At 24.7% G+C, this 21599-nt stretch overlaps 1 protein-coding gene across 2 annotated transcripts; it reads right to left on the bottom strand.

The window, feature by feature from the left end:
- Positions 1-9522: 9522 nt before the first annotated feature.
- LOC145755832 (uncharacterized) lies at positions 9523-19560 on the bottom strand. Of its 2 annotated transcripts, XM_082572078.1 has the most exons (18): positions 19403-19560; positions 18686-18864; positions 18027-18098; positions 17564-17710; positions 16991-17107; positions 15068-15194; positions 14699-14809; positions 14368-14459; positions 13840-13951; positions 13554-13630; positions 13094-13279; positions 12127-12217; positions 11698-11886; positions 10983-11090; positions 10721-10798; positions 10423-10625; positions 9860-10015; positions 9523-9657 (listed from the first exon to the last, which is right to left on the bottom strand). In XM_082572078.1, the coding sequence occupies exons 1-17, from the start codon at positions 19491-19493 to the stop codon at positions 9863-9865; spliced, it is 2133 nt and encodes a 710-aa protein (XP_082428204.1). In that variant the 5' UTR covers positions 19494-19560; the 3' UTR covers positions 9523-9657; positions 9860-9862. The 2 variants fall into 2 exon arrangements, with proteins under 2 accessions (XP_082428204.1, XP_082428200.1); XM_082572074.1 differs by having other exon boundaries at positions 9530-10015.
- Positions 19561-21599: the final 2039 nt, after the last annotated feature.

The following is a 21599-nucleotide window of genomic DNA, read 5'->3' as shown; positions in this document are numbered from 1 at the left end:
AATTCATAAATTTTTAATAAAAGTTTCATAACTTTTATGAATATTAATATTTTCGAAAAAAAATTTTGTAAACACGGTAATTGGACCTGTGCGGTTCTAACACAACAATTATTTTTCGATTTAAAATTTTTTATTTTTTTTCAAAAAATTTGTATGCAATCTCATTGGCCAAAAATATCACGTGACCTAATTAAACCCAAAATAAAAATTACCTCAAACTTTTGTTTTACTGAAAATTTTCGCGAAATATTTGATCTTGAATGTTAGTTAGGCCAATGCGCGTCTAATAAAATACAAAATTTTAGGTTTTGAGATTTCATAAATTTTTAATAAAAGTTTCATAACTTTTATGAATATTAATATTTTTGAAAAAATATTTTGTAAACACGGTAATTGGACCTGTGCGGTTCTAACACAACAATTATTTTTCGATTTAAAATTTTTTATTTTTTTTCAAAAATTTTGTATGCAATCTCATTGGCCAAAAATATCACGTGACCTAATTAAACCCAAAATAAAAATTACCTCAAACTTTTGTTTTACTGAAAATTTTCGCGAAATGTTTTATCTTAAATGTTAGTTAGGCCAATGTGCGTCTAATAAAATACAAAATTTTAGGTTTTAAGAATTCATAAATTTTTAATTAAAGTTTCATAACTTTTATGAATATTAATATTTTTGAAAAATATTATGTAAACACGGTAATCGGACCTGTGCGGTTCTAACACAACAATTATTTTTCGATTTAAAATTTTTTATTTTTTTTCAAAAAATTTGTATGCAATATCATTGGCCAAAAATATCACGTGACCTAATTAAACCCAAAATAAAAATTACCTCAAACTTTTGTTTTACTGAAAATTTTTAGGAAATGTTTTATCTTGAATGTTAGTTAGGCCAATGCGCGTCTAATAAAATACAAAATTTTAGGTTTTGAGATTTCATAAAATTTTAATAAAAGTTTTATAACTTTTATGAATATTAATATTTTCGAAAAATATTTTGTAAACACGGTAATTGGACCTGTGCGGTTCTAACACAACAATTATTTTTCGATTTAAAATTTTTTATTTTTTTTTTACAAAATTTGTATGCAATATCATTGGCCAAAAATATCACGTGACCTAATTAAACCCAAAATAAAAATTACCTCAAACTTTTGTTTTACTGAAAATTTTCGCGAAATGTTTTATCTTGAATGTTAGTTAGGCCAATGCGCGTCTAATAAAATACAAAATTTTAGGTTTTGAGATTTCATAAAATTTTAATAAAAGTTTTATAACTTTTATGAATATTAATACTTTCAAAAAATATTTTGTAAACACGGTAATTGGACCTGTGCGGTTCTAACACAACAATTATTTTTCGATTTAAAATTTTTTATTTTTTTTCAAAAAATTTGTATGCAATATCATTGGCCAAAAATATCACGTGACCTAATTAAACCCAAAATAAAAATTACCTCAAACTTTTGTTTTACTGAAAATTTTTAGGAAATGTTTTATCTTGAATGTTAGTTAGGCCAATGCGCGTCTAATAAAATACAAAATTTTAGGTTTTGAGATTTCATAAATTTTTAATAAAAGTTTTATAACTTTTATGAATATTAATATTTTCGAAAAATATTTTGTAAACACGGTAATTGGACCTGTGCGGTTCTAACACAACAATTATTTTTCGATTTAAAATTTTTTATTTTTTTTTTACAAAATTTGTATGCAATATCATTGGCCAAAAATATCACGTGACCTAATTAAACCCAAAATAAAAATTACCTCAAACTTTTGTTTTACTGAAAATTTTCGCGAAATGTTTTATCTTGAATGTTAGTTAGGCCAATGCGCGTCTAATAAAATACAAAATTTTAGGTTTTGAGATTTCATAAAATTTTAATAAAAGTTTTATAACTTTTATGAATATTAATACTTTCAAAAAATATTTTGTAAACACGGTAATTGGACCTGTGCGGTTCTAACACAACAATTATTTTTCGATTTAAAATTTTTAATTTTTTTTTCAAAAAATTTGTATGCAATATCATTGGCCAAAAATATCACGTGACCTAATTAAACCCAAAATAAAAATTACCTCAAACTTTTGTTTTACTCAAAATTTTTGCAAAATGTTTTATCTTGAATGTTAGTTAAGCCAATGCGCGTCTAATAAAATACAAAATTTTAGGTTTTGAGATTTCATAAATTTTTAATAAAAGTTTCATAACTTTTATGAATATTAATATTTTTGAAAAAATATTTTGTAAACACGGTAATTAGACCTGTGCGGTTCTAACACAACAATTATTTTTCGATTTAAAATTTTTTATTTTTTTTCAAAAAATTTGTATGCAATATCATTGGCCAAAAATATCACGTGACCTAATGAAAACCAAAATAAAAATTACCTCAAAATTTTGTTTTACTGAAAATTTTCGCAAAATGTTTTATCTTGAATGTTAGTTAGGCCAATGCGCGTCTAATAAAATACAAAATTTTAGGTTTTGAGATTTCATAAATTTTTAATAAAAGTTTCATAACTTTTATGAATATTAATATTTTTGAAAAAATATTTTGTAAACACGGTAATTGGACCTGTGCGGTTCTAACACAACAATTATTTTTCGATTTAAAATTTTTTATTTTTTTTCAAAAAATTTGTATGCAATATCATTGGCCAAAAATATCACGTGACCTAGTGAAAACCAAAATAAAAACTACCTCGAACTTTTGTTTTACTAAAAATTTTCGCGAAATGTTTTATCTTGAATGTTAGTTAGGCCAATGCGCGTCTAATAAAATACAAAATTTTAGGTTTTGAGATTTTATAAATTTTTAATAAAAGTTTCATAACTTTTATGAATATTAATATTTTCGAAAAATATTATGCAAATACGGTAATCGGACCTGTGCGGTTCTAACACAACAATTATTTTTCGATTTAAAATTTTTTATTTTTTTTCAAAAAACTTGTATGCAATATCATTGGCCAAAAATATCACGTGACCTAATTAAACCCAAAATAAAAATTACCTCAAACTTTTGTTTTACTGAAAATTTTCGCGAAATGTTTTATCTTGAATGTTAGTTAGGCCAATGTGCGTCTAATAAAATACAAAATTTTAGGTTTTGAGATTTCATAAATTTTTAATAAAAGTTTCATAACTTTTATGAATATTAATATTTTCGAAAAAAAATTTTGTAAACACGGTAATTGGACCTGTGCGGTTCTAACACAACAATTATTTTTCGATTTAAAATTTTTTATTTTTTTTCAAAAAATTTGTATGCAATCTCATTGGCCAAAAATATCACGTGACCTAATTAAACCCAAAATAAAAATTACCTCAAACTTTTGTTTTACTGAAAATTTTCGCGAAATATTTGATCTTGAATGTTAGTTAGGCCAATGCGCGTCTAATAAAATACAAAATTTTAGGTTTTGAGATTTCATAAATTTTTAATAAAAGTTTCATAACTTTTATGAATATTAATATTTTTGAAAAAATATTTTGTAAACACGGTAATTGGACCTGTGCGGTTCTAACACAACAATTATTTTTCGATTTAAAATTTTTTATTTTTTTTCAAAAATTTTGTATGCAATCTCATTGGCCAAAAATATCACGTGACCTAATTAAACCCAAAATAAAAATTACCTCAAACTTTTGTTTTACTGAAAATTTTCGCGAAATGTTTTATCTTAAATGTTAGTTAGGCCAATGTGCGTCTAATAAAATACAAAATTTTAGGTTTTAAGAATTCATAAATTTTTAATTAAAGTTTCATAACTTTTATGAATATTAATATTTTTGAAAAATATTATGTAATTACTGTAATTGGACCTGTGCGGTTCTAACACAACAATTATTTTTCGATTTAAAATTTTTTATTTTTTTTCAAAAAATTTGTATGCAATATCATTGGCCAAAAATATCACGTGACCTAATTAAACCCAAAATAAAAATTACCTCAAACTTTTGTTTTACTGAAAATTTTTAGGAAATGTTTTATCTTGAATGTTAGTTAGGCCAATGCGCGTCTAATAAAATACAAAATTTTAGGTTTTGAGATTTCATAAAATTTTAATAAAAGTTTTATAACTTTTATGAATATTAATATTTTCGAAAAATATTTTGTAAACACGGTAATTGGACCTGTGCGGTTCTAACACAACAATTATTTTTCGATTTAAAATTTTTTATTTTTTTTTTACAAAATTTGTATGCAATATCATTGGCCAAAAATATCACGTGACCTAATTAAACCCAAAATAAAAATTACCTCAAACTTTTGTTTTACTGAAAATTTTCGCGAAATGTTTTATCTTGAATGTTAGTTAGGCCAATGCGCGTCTAATAAAATACAAAATTTTAGGTTTTGAGATTTCATAAAATTTTAATAAAAGTTTTATAACTTTTATGAATATTAATACTTTCAAAAAATATTTTGTAAACACGGTAATTGGACCTGTGCGGTTCTAACACAACAATTATTTTTCGATTTAAAATTTTTTATTTTTTTTCAAAAAATTTGTATGCAATATCATTGGCCAAAAATATCACGTGACCTAATTAAACCCAAAATAAAAATTACCTCAAACTTTTGTTTTACTGAAAATTTTTAGGAAATGTTTTATCTTGAATGTTAGTTAGGCCAATGCGCGTCTAATAAAATACAAAATTTTAGGTTTTGAGATTTCATAAAATTTTAATAAAAGTTTTATAACTTTTATGAATATTAATACTTTCAAAAAATATTTTGTAAACACGGTAATTGGATCTGTGCGGTTCTAACACAACAATTATTTTTCGATTTAAAATTTTTTATTTTTTTTCAAAAAATTTGTATGCAATATCATTGGCCAAAAATATCACGTGACCTAATTAAACCCAAAATAAAAATTACCTCAAACTTTTGTTTTACTGAAAATTTTTAGGAAATGTTTTATCTTGAATGTTAGTTAGGCCAATGCGCGTCTAATAAAATACAAAATTTTAGGTTTTGAGATTTCATAAATTTTTAATAAAAGTTTTATAACTTTTATGAATATTAATATTTTCGAAAAATATTTTGTAAACACGGTAATTGGACCTGTGCGGTTCTAACACAACAATTATTTTTCGATTTAAAATTTTTTATTTTTTTTTTACAAAATTTGTATGCAATATCATTGGCCAAAAATATCACGTGACCTAATTAAACCCAAAATAAAAATTACCTCAAACTTTTGTTTTACTGAAAATTTTCGCGAAATGTTTTATCTTGAATGTTAGTTAGGCCAATGCGCGTCTAATAAAATACAAAATTTTAGGTTTTGAGATTTTATAAAATTTTAATAAAAGTTTTATAACTTTTATGAATATTAATACTTTCAAAAAATATTTTGTAAACACGGTAATTGGACCTGTGCGGTTCTAACACAACAATTATTTTTCGATTTAAAATTTTTAATTTTTTTTTCAAAAAATTTGTATGCAATATCATTGGCCAAAAATATCACGTGACCTAATTAAACCCAAAATAAAAATTACCTCAAACTTTTGTTTTACTCAAAATTTTTGCAAAATGTTTTATCTTGAATGTTAGTTAAGCCAATGCGCGTCTAATAAAATACAAAATTTTAGGTTTTGAGATTTCATAAATTTTTAATAAAAGTTTCATAACTTTTATGAATATTAATATTTTTGAAAAAATATTTTGTAAACACGGTAATTGGACCTGTGCGGTTCTAACACAACAATTATTTTTCGATTTAAAATTTTTTATTTTTTTTCAAAAAATTTGTATGCAATATCATTGGCCAAAAATATCACGTGACCTAATGAAAACCAAAATAAAAATTACCTCAAAATTTTGTTTTACTGAAAATTTTCGCAAAATGTTTTATCTTGAATGTTAGTTAGGCCAATGCGCGTCTAATAAAATACAAAATTTTAGGTTTTGAGATTTCATAAATTTTTAATAAAAGTTTCATAACTTTTATGAATATTAATATTTTTGAAAAAATATTTTGTAAACACGGTAATTGGACCTGTGCGGTTCTAACACAACAATTATTTTTCGATTTAAAATTTTTTATTTTTTTTCAAAAAATTTGTATGCAATATCATTGGCCAAAAATATCACGTGACCTAATGAAAACCAAAATAAAAACTACCTCGAACTTTTGTTTTACTAAAAATTTTCGCGAAATGTTTTATCTTGAATGTTAGTTAGGCCAATGCGCGTCTAATAAAATACAAAATTTTAGGTTTTGAGATTTTATAAATTTTTAATAAAAGTTTCATAACTTTTATGAATATTAATATTTTCGAAAAATATTATGCAAATACGGTAATCGGACCTGTGCGGTTCTAACACAACAATTATTTTTCGATTTAAAATTTTTTATTTTTTTTCAAAAAACTTGTATGCAATATCATTGGCCAAAAATATCACGTGACCTAATTAAACCCAAAATAAAAATTACCTCAAACTTTTGTTTTACTGAAAATTTTCGCGAAATGTTTTATCTTGAATGTTAGTTAGGCCAATGTGCGTCTAATAAAATACAAAATTTTAGGTTTTGAGATTTCATAAATTTTTAATAAAAGTTTCATAACTTTTATGAATATTAATATTTTTGAAAAATATTATGTAAACACGGTAATCGGACCTGTGCGGTTCTAACACAACAATTATTTTTCGATTTAAAATTTTTTATTTTTTTTCAAAAAATTTGTATGCAATATCATTGGCCAAAAATATCACGTGACCTAATTAAACCCAAAATAAAAATTACCTCAAACTTTTGTTTTACTGAAAATTTTCGCGAAATGTTTTATCTTGAATGTTAGTTAGGCCAATGCGCGTCTAATAAAATACAAAATTTTAGGTTTTGAGATTTCATAAAATTTTAATAAAAGTTTTATAACTTTTATGAATATTAATATTTTCGAAAAATATTTTGTAAACACGGTAATTGGACCTGTGCGGTTCTAACACAACAATTATTTTTCGATTTAAAATTTTTTATTTTTTTTTTACAAAATTTGTATGCAATATCATTAGCCAAAAATATCACGTGACCTAATTAAACCCAAAATAAAAATTACCTCAAACTTTTGTTTTACTGAAAATTTTCGCGAAATGTTTTATCTTGAATGTTAGTTAGGCCAATGCGCGTCTAATAAAATACAAAATTTTAGGTTTTGAGATTTCATAAAATTTTAATAAAAGTTTTATAACTTTTATGAATATTAATACTTTCAAAAAATATTTTGTAAACACGGTAATTGGACCTGTGCGGTTCTAACACAACAATTATTTTTCGATTTAAAATTTTTAATTTTTTTTTCAAAAAATTTGTATGCAATATCATTGGCCAAAAATATCACGTGACCTAATTAAACCCAAAATAAAAATTACCTCAAACTTTTGTTTTACTCAAAATTTTCGCAAAATGTTTTATCTTGAATGTTAGTTAGGCCAATGCGCGTCTAATAAAATACAAAATTTTAGGTTTTGAAATTTCATAAATTTTTAATAAAAGTTTCATAACTTTTATGAATATTAATATTTTTGAAAAAATATTTTGTAAACACGGTAATTGGACCTGTGCGGTTCTAACACAACAATTATTTTTCGATTTAAAATTTTTTATTTTTTTTCAAAAAATTTGTATGCAATATCATTGGCCAAAAATATCACGTGACCTAATGAAAACCAAAATAAAAATTACCTCAAAATTTTGTTTTACTGAAAATTTTCGCAAAATGTTTTATCTTGAATGTTAGTTAGGCCAATGCGCGTCTAATAAAATACAAAATTTTAGGTTTTGAGATTTCATAAATTTTTAATAAAAGTTTCATAACTTTTATGAATATTAATATTTTTGAAAAAATATTTTGTAAACACGGTAATTGGACCTGTGCGGTTCTAACACAACAACTATTTTTCAAAAAATTTGTATGCAATATCATTGGCCAAAAATATCACGTGACCTAATGAAAACCAAAATAAAAACTACCTCGAACTTTTGTTTTACTGAAAATTTTCGCGAAATGTTTTATCTTGAATGTTAGTTAGGCCAATGCGCGTCTAATAAAATACAAAATTTTAGGTTTTGAAATTTTATAAATTTTTAATAAAAGTTTCATAACTTTTATGAATATTAATATTTTCGAAAAATGTTATGCAAATACGGTAATCGGACCTGTGCGGTTCTAACACAACAATTATTTTTCGATTTAAAATTTTTTATTTTTTTTCAAAAAATTTGTATGCAATATCATTGGCCAAAAATATCACGTGACCTAATTAAACCCAAAATAAAAATTACTTCAAACTTTTGTTTTACTGAAAATTTTCGCGAAATGTTTTATCTTGAATGTTAGTTAGGCCAATGCGCGTCTAATAAAATACAAAATTTTAGGTTTTGAGATTTCATAAATTTTTAATAAAAGTTTCATAACTTTTATGAATATTAATATTTTCAAAAAATATTTTGTAAACACGGTAATTGGACCTGTGCGGTTCTAACACAACAATTATTTTTCGATTTAAAATTTTTTTTTTTTTTTTTTTAAATTTTTATGCAATATCATTGGCCAAAAATATCGCGTGACCTAATTAAACCCAAAATAAAAATTACCTCAAACTTTTGTTTTACTGAAAATTTTCGCGAAATGTTTTATCTTGAATGTTAGTTAGGCCAATGCGCGTCTAATAAAATACAAAATTTTAGGTTTTGAGATTTCATAAATTTTTAATAAAAGTATCATAACTTTTGTGAATATTAATATTTTCGAAAAATATTATGTAAACACGGTAATCGGACCTGTGCGGTTCTAACACAACAATTATTTTTCGATTTAAAATTTTTTATTTTTTTTCAAAAAATTTGTATGCAATATCATTGGCCAAAAATATCGCGTGACCACGGTAATTTTTAATTTTTTTTAAAAATTTGTTATTGGTATGACGTCACACGGTCACGTGGTTAGGTGCTTTAGGTATCCTAAAAAGGACAACAGAAATAAACAGACTTAAATTCTAACACAAATTTATTAAAAGTACAGAAATAAGTTTTATGATTGATATATACAAACTATTTTGATGAAATAAATATAAAAAACTGTAAAAAAAAACAAAATACCTTGATTAACATAGGAAGCTGTAAATAACAAAAAATACGAAAAAAAAAAAAATATTTCAGACATTATTTTTTAACCAGTTAGAAATGTTTTGATCTGGTTTAAAAAAATTTTAATTAATCGACTGATCACAGTGAAAAAAGCTTGAAATTTTAATTGATTGAAAATTAAATTAACAATTTTTAAACAATGTCAAATCGAAAAAACTAAATTTCAAGATACTTTTAAACATAAATGGCAATATAAAAATTAAAAAAAAAAACAGAAATAGTAATAATAAACAAAAAACATGATGTATTCCACAGTTAAATAACAACAAAGTTTAATCGACATATCTTTAAATATTTACAATTTTTTACTTACACAATTTGAAATTATTTTGATTGTAAATTGCCAGCATATAATGTATAACTAGTAAGACTTCGTCATGATTCATAATTTACAGTTTTTATATATTAGCAACAAATTTTCACAAATATTTGAAGTAGTGAAGGCAATATTTATGTTGTATATTTTAGGCAAGTTACCTGGTAAAAAAATGCATCTATTTGTTATATATATACATGAAATAGATTTAAAATATGCTTAATACACTTTTTTAGTTTTTAAGTTTTATAATTCTTTTTTGAAAGATTTTTTTTTGTGAGAAACTGAAAAAAATTGTTAAAACCCATTATTATTTTGAACATTAGTTTTTCCACCAAAATGACTTTCGAAAAAATATTTCACCATTTATTTTTTCTTGTGTTTTTGTTTATGGTGGTCAACATATAATTTAAGGTCTTCCACAAGGTTGGTTAACTTAAGAGCAGGTCCAAGTTTAAGGGCCATATATTTTACTATGGTGTTACTACTAAGAAGTAGGAAGGCAGCACCGTCTATTTCCTATTAAAATAACAGAAAAAGAAAAGTTAAAATTAAGTTAAATATAATTAATATAAAAAAGGCAGTGTATACTATTTATATTTAATGGAGCTTAGTGAATGATATATATGTTTATATTTATCACAGGTGAATTACAAAAAAATTTTAAAAAATATTGCAAACATATGATGACAAGTAAGCAGCCTGCATGTTGTGAATACATCAATAAATTGCAAAGGCAAGTATAAGTTAATTTACTAATTAAAAATTAACTTTGAAGACTTATTTACGAAAAATACTACAAAAATATAATAAATTGAACTATCAATTTTTATTAAAAAATATAACAGTTAACCTATTTGCTTAATCTTTTTACCTCAAAATAAAAACCTGAAAAGTAATTTAAAACCAACCAAAATTTAACTTACATGTTTTTGAAACAAATGTAGGTAAGGTTGTAATGCTGGTTCCTTCTCTCGGACAAACTCGATTGTGTTTATTATTGACCACTTAAGAGGGTTACGTGATCGCCGTGACGATGACACCTCAGGGGTGGTCACAAGGGGGTCGGGGGTGGTTTGTTTATTCGGTAAAACAGAAGTGATGTCTATATTGGTTGTTGATGACACCGCTAAAAATTTGGGTAGTTAACTAGTTTTTACTAATGTACTAATGTAAAAACTTTTAAATTTTGTTTAAATTTTTAAAGTAACAAAATAGACTAACCTCCATTATCTGATTGGTAGTTAGTTTGTTCAATGTTAGTTGTACTAGTTACAGAGGGGGAAGGTGTAGCTCTTTCATCTATATTAACACATATATAAGTTGACTTCAATATAATTTAAAAAAAAGAAGTTTTTTGTGAAAATAAGATAAAAAAAACAAAAAAAATTTAAATGTAGAAAAAAATATTTTTACAAAAACTTTAACAAAAATTATTTTATTTAAAAAAAAAACTTTAAAGCAAAGTTCAACAATAATAAATCACCTTTATTCTGTTGTGGTGGATTGGTTGTGGTGGTGACACACGATGGAGCTATTGGGTCAGTTGGTTTAATTTCATCGTTGTTCTTTAATATAGAAGTAGAAGTTTTATCTAAACAAAAATTAAGTATAAAAAATTGAAAAAAATATTTTGAAATGTAAAACTTTTAATACATAGTCAAAACCTTATTATATTTTTGTGTTTATTTTTATCTTGATGTTGAAAGGCCGACTTCACAGCCTAAACATAGAGTAACATTTGTTTCCCTAACCCAATTTTAAGTTGCCTTATGCAGTTTGGGATATTACAGATTATAATTGCTCGAAAAATATTTTGTTAATTGGTTTTAAGTCAGCAAAAGTTTATACCATTCAAGGCATCTTACTCAAGGGCGCTACAGCATGAAAGCGATAGAAATCAAACCCGAAACCTCATGTAGAAAAGCCGTTTTAACTCTTAAACCATGTAGCCGGTAAAATATATTCGACACTCTGTTACAAGTGATTAATTTGGCGTTCTCCTTCTGCTGGGCCAGCACTTAATCAGCAGCTTAATTATCAGGCAATTATAATCTATAATATCCCAAACTGCCACAGGCAACTTGAGACTGGGTCGGAGTAACTTATATTACTCTATGTTCAAGTCGCACATTTGACTTTTCCACATCGAGAATAAAGATATATACAAAAAAATTTCTTAAACTCTTTCAAATACACACCTTGTGTAGAATTCAAACAGTTAAAATTTCCCAACTTGTTATCACTTGTTACCACTGAGCCCACCTTTAACCTTAGTGGCCACCCCTGTGTAGCTTCTCTTACCACTCCAAACAGGGAACAAGGGGTGGTGTTGGGGGAAAGAAAGGAGGGAGAACTTGGGACCTCAGTATTGGGAGTGGTTGGAGTTGCTAAAAATAAACAATTTTTTTATTAAAAAACTTAGTATCGCGATAAAATGACTTTAAGTGACTTTCAATAAATAAAAACAAAAATTAATTTTATATTAATTAAACTTAAATCTACACATGTATCTTACAAAAAAAAATTTAATTTGAAGTTCCTCTAAAATTTCCCATTTAAAAAATCAAATAATATAAATTATTTTACCCAAAATTTAAAAAAACGAAATATTTACAACATAAACATACTTGGATTATTTTCTTTTAAACCAAAACCTTCCAACCTGGTGTAAGCCTGCTCCAAATTTTTACGACGTTTTTTCTTCTTTTTCATTTTAACCTGCAAATATTACAAAATATTTTAAATTAGTAAATACAGTATACTTTTAAAATTGCATAAGATAATACAATATTATTTGATTGCCTAATGTCCACGCTGCAGATTGCATTTTTCTACCATGATATGATAGTCACAAATATTTTTCCATAGTAATTTAACTGCACACCACAAATGGCAGTTTTATTAAGACATCTTATAAATAAGACATTCATTAAGTTACATTACACTTAGATTAGATTTATCAATAATAATTTTTTTTTGTAAATATGTGAATTCAAAAACATCTAATAAAGATGGGCCTTGCTTTACAAATGTATAAATAACTATAAATTTGACATAATATTATATTTGTTTAGCTGGTTTTATTACAAAAGTTTTTATGTTTTGTTTAAATTATAGGTAGTAGTTAAGTTATTAGGAAAGAACATTAAGAAAGCTTATTCTGTTTAATGAACTGTATACTTCCAAATAGCTGGGTTTAAAATATTTAAATTATTTATAAACATTGGATAAATAAAATTGAATTTTTTAGGTCTTACGGTTTTGAAAAATATTTTACATTTTCTTGAACAATAATAAGGCCTTTGTAAACAATACTATAAAAATGATTGTCATATTACAAATTGAAAATTGCTATTATATATAAAAAAAAATCTATACAACTTTAAACTAAAGTATTTCAAAAGATATTTGATATTATTTAAACAAAAAAAGTATCTATATGCAACTTATTTCAAATAATAACAATCTACATAGGACCATATACAAAATTCTTTTTTTTTTAATTTAATACATTTTTTTTCTTTTTTAATATAATTAAAACTTATATAAAAACAAACAAAAATAATTTGTAAAAAAAATAAAAATTGCCCTTACTTTATTAAGTTCACTTTCAATAACTTCTGGGGGGATCTTATGAGGCGAAGTTAACATTAATATTTGTTCCGATGTTAGTTTATCCTCAATATTCACAGCACGCTTGAGTGCTTTTAGCAAGCGACGTTTTTGTCGTTTTTGTTTTCGAATGTTTCGTTCTTGTTTTCTTTTTTCGATTTCATTTGTCTAAAAAAAATATAAAAAATTTATTTGTTTGTTTTGAGTTTTAATTAAATCTAATATAAAGAATTAAACTTTTAACTGTTTAACATTAATACATTTTAAAAATAAAACTAATTCTGATTATTCATTGAATAAACTATTCATTTAGGTTATAATCACTGTTATATAAACAACAATCAAATATTAAATAATAAAGATTGTTTTACTACACAACCATTTTAAAATTTAAATTAACTTTGTAACATCAAAAATTAACAAATTTCTGTGACTTTCGTACTTGTTTTTGTATGAGTTCATCTTTCTTTAAAATATTTGATTTCTTGTGTTTAGTAGTTGATGGTGTATTAGTATTACCTAAAAAACAAAATTTAAAACTTATAAAAATTATGAAAAATATAGTCGGTTTAAAAATTGCAAACTAACTATTAAAAAAAAAGTAAAAAATATTTTTTTTTACTGATAACAGCTTTAAACAAAACAGAAAATTAAAAACTTTTAGGATATAAATACAATCAAACTAATATAAACAAAACAATATTAGTTTAAAAGCCATTTACACTGACTTGTATTTTTGTCTGTCTTTTTAGTTTTTTCGTCAGCTGAAGAATCAGTTTCATCGGTTGATGTTGAATCAGAATTGGTTGAATTTGAAAGTTTGGCTGATGGAGTGCTTTTCTAAAAAGTAAATTAGTTTTATTAATAAGTAAAATTATAAAATAAAAAACATATATACAAAACATTTTTTTGTATTTTATATTTATGGCAGTAAAAAGTTTGTTACTCCAACCCAGCCTTGAGTTTCCTTTAGCAGTTTGAAAATTATAAATTGTTTTTGCCCGATATTTGATCTGCTGATTAAGTATTTGCTCAGCAGGAGTTTATACCGTTTACAGCACCTTACTTAAGGAAGCTACAGCATGAGAGTGGGAATCGTACCCAAGATCTCATGTAGTCCAGTGTTCTGACCACTACACCATACTGCAGCATTGGAAAAAAATAGGCTTTAAAATATAAAATTGGGGTAAATTAAAATTAAAAAACTGCAACATTAAAAAAACTCCTTTTTTAAATTTAAATTAAACAAGGATTACTTTAGTTGGAGGTATAACAGGTTTTTCTTCTTTATTAACTATTAAAATTTTCTCCAATTTTCTTCTTTTTTGTGGTTTTTCTTTCGTGGGAACTAAAAGTTAATTAACATTTTGTTTACACAAGATTCAAATAAAATAAAAAACACAAAAATTTTATAATTTTAAATCAAGTTTTAAAATAATTTAAATGACCTTTTTAAAGTATTTTTAACACTAACTATTAAACTTATCTAAGCAAGAAATATTAAAAACGATTTTTCACTAATTTTTAACTCGATAAAATAAACAAATATAATATTTTGACTTTTAGATAATTGTTTAAACTACCAACCTTTTATTTCATTAGTTCTTATTATCGGTTCAGAATTTCTCAAACTTCTGGTTTGTCTTTTTTGTTGCTGAATTGCTGAGTGAATTTTATCGCTAATCGTTGGATTATCTCCTAAAAAATCAATTATAAAAATCAAAATTAATCAAATAGAAATTTATCAAAAGCGTGATCAATATATTTTTTAGCCCTAACCATTAAAAACACCAAAAATCAACTTTAAACCAAGAAAAACCATGTCTTCTAATTTTACAAACCAGATTGTAGTCAATGTTTACCAAAAAATTAAATTATAAAAAATCATAAACCAGATTTAAATGTAATGGTCATTAATAAACACCAGGTTGTTAAATGACCTAATATAAACCATACCTTTTAAACCAGGTTGTTGTATGAAATGGTCATTATTAGAACACCAACCAACAGGAAAAATATCCCTAGATTGAAAAGTGGTCCAATAATCAAACGTCCCCCTCCACCCATCAAATGATATAAAAACCTAAAACCAAATTTAAAGAATTTTGAAATAAAATTGTGAAAATTAATTTTAAACATTTTAGAAGACCTGTACAAAAAAATATATTAAACTTACAAACCAAAATTATATATAAAAAAAACTAAATCAAAAAAAGACTAAAAATTAGGAAAATTATTAAACATTACGAACAATTCAAAATTGGAAAAAAAACTTTTTAAAGATGAAAAAAGTGGTAGGCTACTGTTTAAATAACAATATAAAATTTCATATGCTTTTTGTAAAATTCATATGCCCCTTTTCATTTTAGAATATTTAGAGATAAAATATACATCAAATAAACTTAACCTATATTCTATTAAATTAACAGGTACAGGAAATGGTTAACATTATATATTACATAGAATAACACAATTTTAAATACAACCATTTTTGTGGTTTGTAATTTTTTCTATTTAATTCAATTTTTGTGAAATTTGATTTAAAATCACAATGGAAAGAAAAAATCAATATAAGTCAAACCAATCTACATTGCTTTGAAAAGGGGTTTTAAAATTATTTGACCCAGTTTAAAAGTTACAACATCAATAAACTAAAAAGTTCATGATAAAAGCTTCAACAATTTTTAATAAAAAGATTTTATATTATTAAATAAAATCTGAAAATGTAAAAGGTATATATATAAAAAAAACAACATTAAAAAAAATACAGTATCATATTAAACTTTCATGCACTGCTTTTATAACCAAATTATCTAAACAAACTTCTTAACTTTCTATTATTACATCCTTAAGTAAGACATGATATCCTGTGTTAAGATATAGGACAAAGATAATGAATTTCTTATATTTTATATAACTATATTATATAAGCCATTTGGGAATACTTAAATTTTTAATAACATCGGAATTTAAAAATTGTTAGTGAAAAATCAAATTAATATAGGCCTACTTTATAAAGGTATTTCATTTAACAGACAGATAATCAATTAAATTATAATAAAAAAGTTATGGTTTTTTTAACAATTACATAATTATTTAACATACATATACCCTTTTTTAAAGAAAATGTTGTGTAGCATAATTTAAAGTAATTCCTTTTTAAAAAATCAATTAATAATTTAATCTTTCGACAAAAAAAAATCGTTTATTTTAAAAATGAAAACAAAAAGTTAATGAAGTGAAACAAGTGTTTAAGTAAGTAAAACAGAAAAGTTGTTATTAATGGATTAAATCTGTCATCTGCACATAGCTGAACAACCAACATACCAGACCATGAAGCAATTTATCTACATAAGATTCTTATCTAAATTCATTTTTTATTGCTAGAGTGTAAAGAAAATTTTAAAACAAGATTTTTCAATTTAGGCAATTAAGTATAAGCAATTTTAATCAAAAAATCGATACAGAACTTTTATATAAATAGAATCAAAAACTTATAATAATTTTTTTAAGCTAAATAACACAAAAATCAGGACTAGCCAAGTTAAAATAATATTAGCTAACAAAACTATACTAAATTTAAAACTAAAAAGTAACTTAAAATTTAAACAACTGCATTTTATACAATCACCAAATAATTAATAATTTAAAAAAGGAGAGAAATTTAAAATAAATACAAAAAAATTGGCCTAAAATCCAACAACAAAATATTAAAAACTATAATACAAATCATAACTTTGTACAAGTGATTTAGCTTATTTCTAATGGATGTACAAGTCAATATGACACAAAAAATTTCAATTTGTATAAAATAACATTAACATAGCATAGGCTATTTATTTAACACTTAGTCTAACTTAAACATAAATTTTAAAATACCTGATCACCGTCGACATCTCCTATGGTAGCTGGGCAAATCAAATGCGGGTTCTTCTTATCAACTGCTTCCAACTTCATTCCTACCTCAAACAGGTTGTTATCTGACCCTTCTGGTTCCTAATTCAATAAATGTTTAATTTTAAAAATATAAATATTAATTAAGTTTTGATTATAGTCAGGCATAATGTGATTTTAAACTTAAGTAAAAATTACGGGTTCATTAAAAGATAAGTTATTTTTGTTTTATATTATATATTATAATAATTTTTGTTAATATATTTATGTTATATTTTATGTCAACATTATTGATGTGTAATCTAGCTGATAAAAAAGTGTCATATTTAAATAGTAATGTCATACTTTAATATCATGTATATTATACATAAATATTTATAAAAAAAATTTAACATGAATAATTCTGTTTATTTTTGGATGAATTTTTTCATAAGTTTTTTTCATCATAAACTACTTTAACAATTGTATTTAAAAAAATAAATAATATTTAAGAGTAATCACAAAAAATTTTGAAAGTAAAAATATCTTGTAAACTAATTTTATAAAAACACAACTTACAGGGTGAAAAGATGATTGGTTGGCATGATTTGAATTGCTTAAAGTTTTGTTAAGAAACAGCGGCCAAGTTGAAACATTTTTAGTAAAGCCAAGAGGGGGTTGAAGTAGCCCTCCATGAGCTTCACAAGTGCCAAGTGGAAAAATATCCTAAAAATAAATGAAATTAATTATTTAAAAATTAGACGTCATAACACTACCTGCTTTAAATATAATCTTGGATTTCATTTTTTACACAACACTTCAAGAGCCTTTTTAAATGTATATTACAATTTTTCTTTTAAGAACTGTTTTTCAATATTTAATTGCAATATTATTAACTGAATTAAAGTTTTATTTACAAAATTAATCAGCTTTAAATCATTTTAAAGAAAATGTTAGTAATTTAAACATTATATATAGGCTCATGTATATAAACAGAAAGATATATTTAAGCAATAAAAATAAAATTAGACTTGAAATTCACCTTTGAATCAACTAATCTCCAAAAATCATTGCAGCCATCCGTTCCATCCAGTCTTAAACATAATCTCAAACCCTTAATAAAAAGAAAATATTGTTAACATTAATTTTAATCTTCTTTTTTTTAATGTTTGTAAAAAAATTTTACTTATACACTAGCCAAGTTTAACAATATATACCACATTGCAAGCTAACCTTAAATATTTAGTTAACAGTAGCCAAAAGTAATTAGTTAGTTGAAATTTCCACAGGAAGTCTTGTAATTTAATTTTTAACACCTTAACCATTATATACTGCACAGCACTAGACAGTAAGTAAACAATTGTAAACGAATAAAACAAACATTTATATGCAAGATGTAGTTCATCATTTAAACAACTAAACTAAACCGTTTTTTTATTATTAAATATTTGTTAAAAACAGAAAATTTTTAAATGTTGTTTAAAAATTTTCACGACTTAATGACTTAAACATAGAGTAACATTAGTTACTCCAACCCAGTCTCGAGTTGCCATTGGCAGTTTAAGATATTATAGAATATAATTGCCCAATAATTACGCTGCTAACAAAGTCTCAGCAGGAATTCATATCATTTATAATTCCTTACTGAGGGGCACTACAGCATGTGAGCAGTGAGAATTAAACCAGATCAGTACTAGTTACCTGTATTTGAACTATAGTTGCAACACTGATTGCAGATGGATTTCTGGCATCTTTGGCTTCAAGTTTTTCGCCTACTTCAAATTTATTTACAAGATTCTGATTTGTTGAATGTTTAAAATATTCTGAAGGTGCCGGTTTCATCCCTGTTTGTTGTAAGTATTTCTCCCATGAAAATTCAACTAAAAACAATTTAATTTTGGTTTATTATTAATAAACTCTACTCAAATTTATTCAAAATTTCATGTAATGCTATATTATATTAACCAGCTTGTTATTGTAGAAAGAGTTTTATTTTTTTATTTCTTATTTTTTTTTATGTATATATCTTTATCCTCGATGTGGGAAAGTCAAATGCGCGACTTAAACATAGAGTAACATCAGTTACTCCGACCCAGTCTCGAGTTGCCTGTAGCAGTTTGGGATATTATAGATTATGATTGCCTGATAATTAAGCTGCTTATTAAGTGCTGGCTCAGCAGGAGTTTATACCGTTTATAGCGCCTTACTCAAGGGCGCTACAGCATGAGAGCAGTGAGGATTGAACCCACGACCTCATGTGTGTTGTAGCAAGTGTTCTTACCACAACACCACGCTGCCGGTCGTATTAAATTGCCTTTTTAATAAAAAATGATTTCAATATTAGTAAAGATAAAACAACAAACTACTGACAAAAAACAAGCATCTAATAAAAAAATCAGAAAACAATGACTGCTTTACCGTTTAAATTTGCATTGTTTTTAGTTTTATTTTTCCGTCCTGAATTAGAAGCAGTTGATTTTGCACTCTCATGACTTGTTCTTCTTGACATTTTTACTAATTTAAAATTTTAATTCATTTCATAAATTTTTCAAGTTATAATTTCTAAAATGCTTACTAAGATATTCTAAACAAAAATCAAAAAACAATTAAATATTGTAAAAATATAACTTTCCCAACCTTTCTTTCAAAAATGCTTTTTATTTTTTTTTTGACTGACTTTAATATTTAATTCTACTTTTAAATATTTAAATGCGGTTTATTTTTTTTAATCGATAAATCGAAATGCAATTAAAAACGCAACTGCAATTTAAAACATATACATTTACTATACACGTTAAAAATAGCATGCCTGTCCACTATAAGTTATGTTTAAATCTTGTAAAACTTTAAATTCTTAAAATGTTTTTCGTTTTCTTACGCACGAAACAACTTTGATGTTTTTTTTGTTTATTGATTTTTTGGAAATTTGGTTTGCAAATCTCTTTTTGCCGGTTGGCTGAAATATGCGGAAAAAATTCCTCAATTACAAAAACTTTTTTTTAATCATTAAACTAATAAATAATTACTAGTATCTGTGTAAAATATTTTAATTTATATTTTATTACCTGTTAAAATTAAAATATAGCATCAAATATTTAAGTTTAAACAAAATCTGTCTTTTTTAATACACCTTTCTAAAATCATTGGTAACACGCGTTTAGTTTTAAAGTAATTAGAAATTCTTTTAATATCCAAAAAATTTCAAACTCATTTTATTTGTTAATATTGTTATTGTATAGCATATATTATATAACATTTAATATTTTAACTTAAAAATTTTGTATAAACAAAAAGAAAGTAAAATTCAAAACTTGTAAAAACAGTGTTTCCAAAATTTTTAAATATAGTATACAAAATACAGTCATAGGCATCTAAAAATGTTGTGCTCTCTTGCTTTCTGTGTTGTTTTATTAAATAGGTAAAGATTTAGCGATATTTTATTGCCGAAAATAACCCCCCCCTCCCAAAAAATATCTGAAATTTCATTTTGCAACAAATATTAGAGTTTATTTTTAAAAAGGTTTCAATGAACATTTTAACATTATAGTCCTTTAACACGATGTAGCATAACGCAATGAAACAAGCCTTTAAAATTTTTCATTTAACTTTGAATTTCGTTTATAAATTGGCGTTCTGTTCACTCTTAATACAAGTTTAAACCAGTTATTTGTAGGTTATACCGGATTCTTACCAATTACGCATGTATTGGCGCAACCATCCATAAAAAAAGAAACTAAATATAACTAAAAAGTGAAAAACAAATTTTTGATGTTAGAAACATGTTTTTAAAGATCTTTCAAGTTTAGAGAAAGAGTAAAAGAATACAGTTGGCGGACAGTAACAGTATAAAAATACTAAGTAGCCTCTAATATAGTTTTAATTGATAAAGAAATTAGAAACAATATTATTTTGAGCTTATATTGATGTTATCTTTCATCGTTTAAGGATACGTGACTTGAAATTTTTTTTATTTTAACATTACCTATGACTGGGAATAATAGTGAGTAGTTTTGGTAGTTAGAATTTGCATAACGATATGTTTGTAAACGACCAGAAATTATACAGCAAGGAAATTTAATTATTTAAAAATTACAATATATGTTTTAACGCGCCAGACAAACAATACAAACTGTGTATTTTAGTGGCTTAACGATAGATTAACAATTTACATTACGATTTTAAATTAGCTGCGCAAAATTAAGTTTTGCAAAGCGCTTATAATTTACATTGTAGGGTATTTGATAATTAGCATGTATATTTTAAAATCTTAAGTTTAGGGTACAGTATGTTAGTCTATCTTAGAATATTAATATATTTAACGAACAATATAAATTCTACCTTTTAGTGTACATAAATTCTAAAAAACGTCGATTAAAAAGCAAATTTATAACTTTTTTAATTAGTAGGTTTAAATGTCTTTAATTTTTATTTTTTTATAGTAGTGTGTGTTAAGGCCTGTTCACACGACAAGGTAACGTTGCGTTGCTTCACGTTACTTTTCGAGTTCTAGGGATTTATAACGCTTACGAAATCTTTCGTAACTTTTGCAAACTTTCGTACGTGTAAACGACTGTGTTCATTTTAAATGGTTGCGCAATCTTGCATCACGTTGCGT

The sequence above is a fragment of the Corella eumyota genome, chromosome 1 (assembly GCF_963082875.1).
Source record: "Corella eumyota chromosome 1, kaCorEumy4.1, whole genome shotgun sequence".
Classification (NCBI taxonomy): domain Eukaryota; kingdom Metazoa; phylum Chordata; class Ascidiacea; order Phlebobranchia; family Corellidae; genus Corella; species Corella eumyota.
Note: the sequence above shows the minus strand (reverse complement) of the source record. Positions and strands in the feature narration are given on the sequence as shown.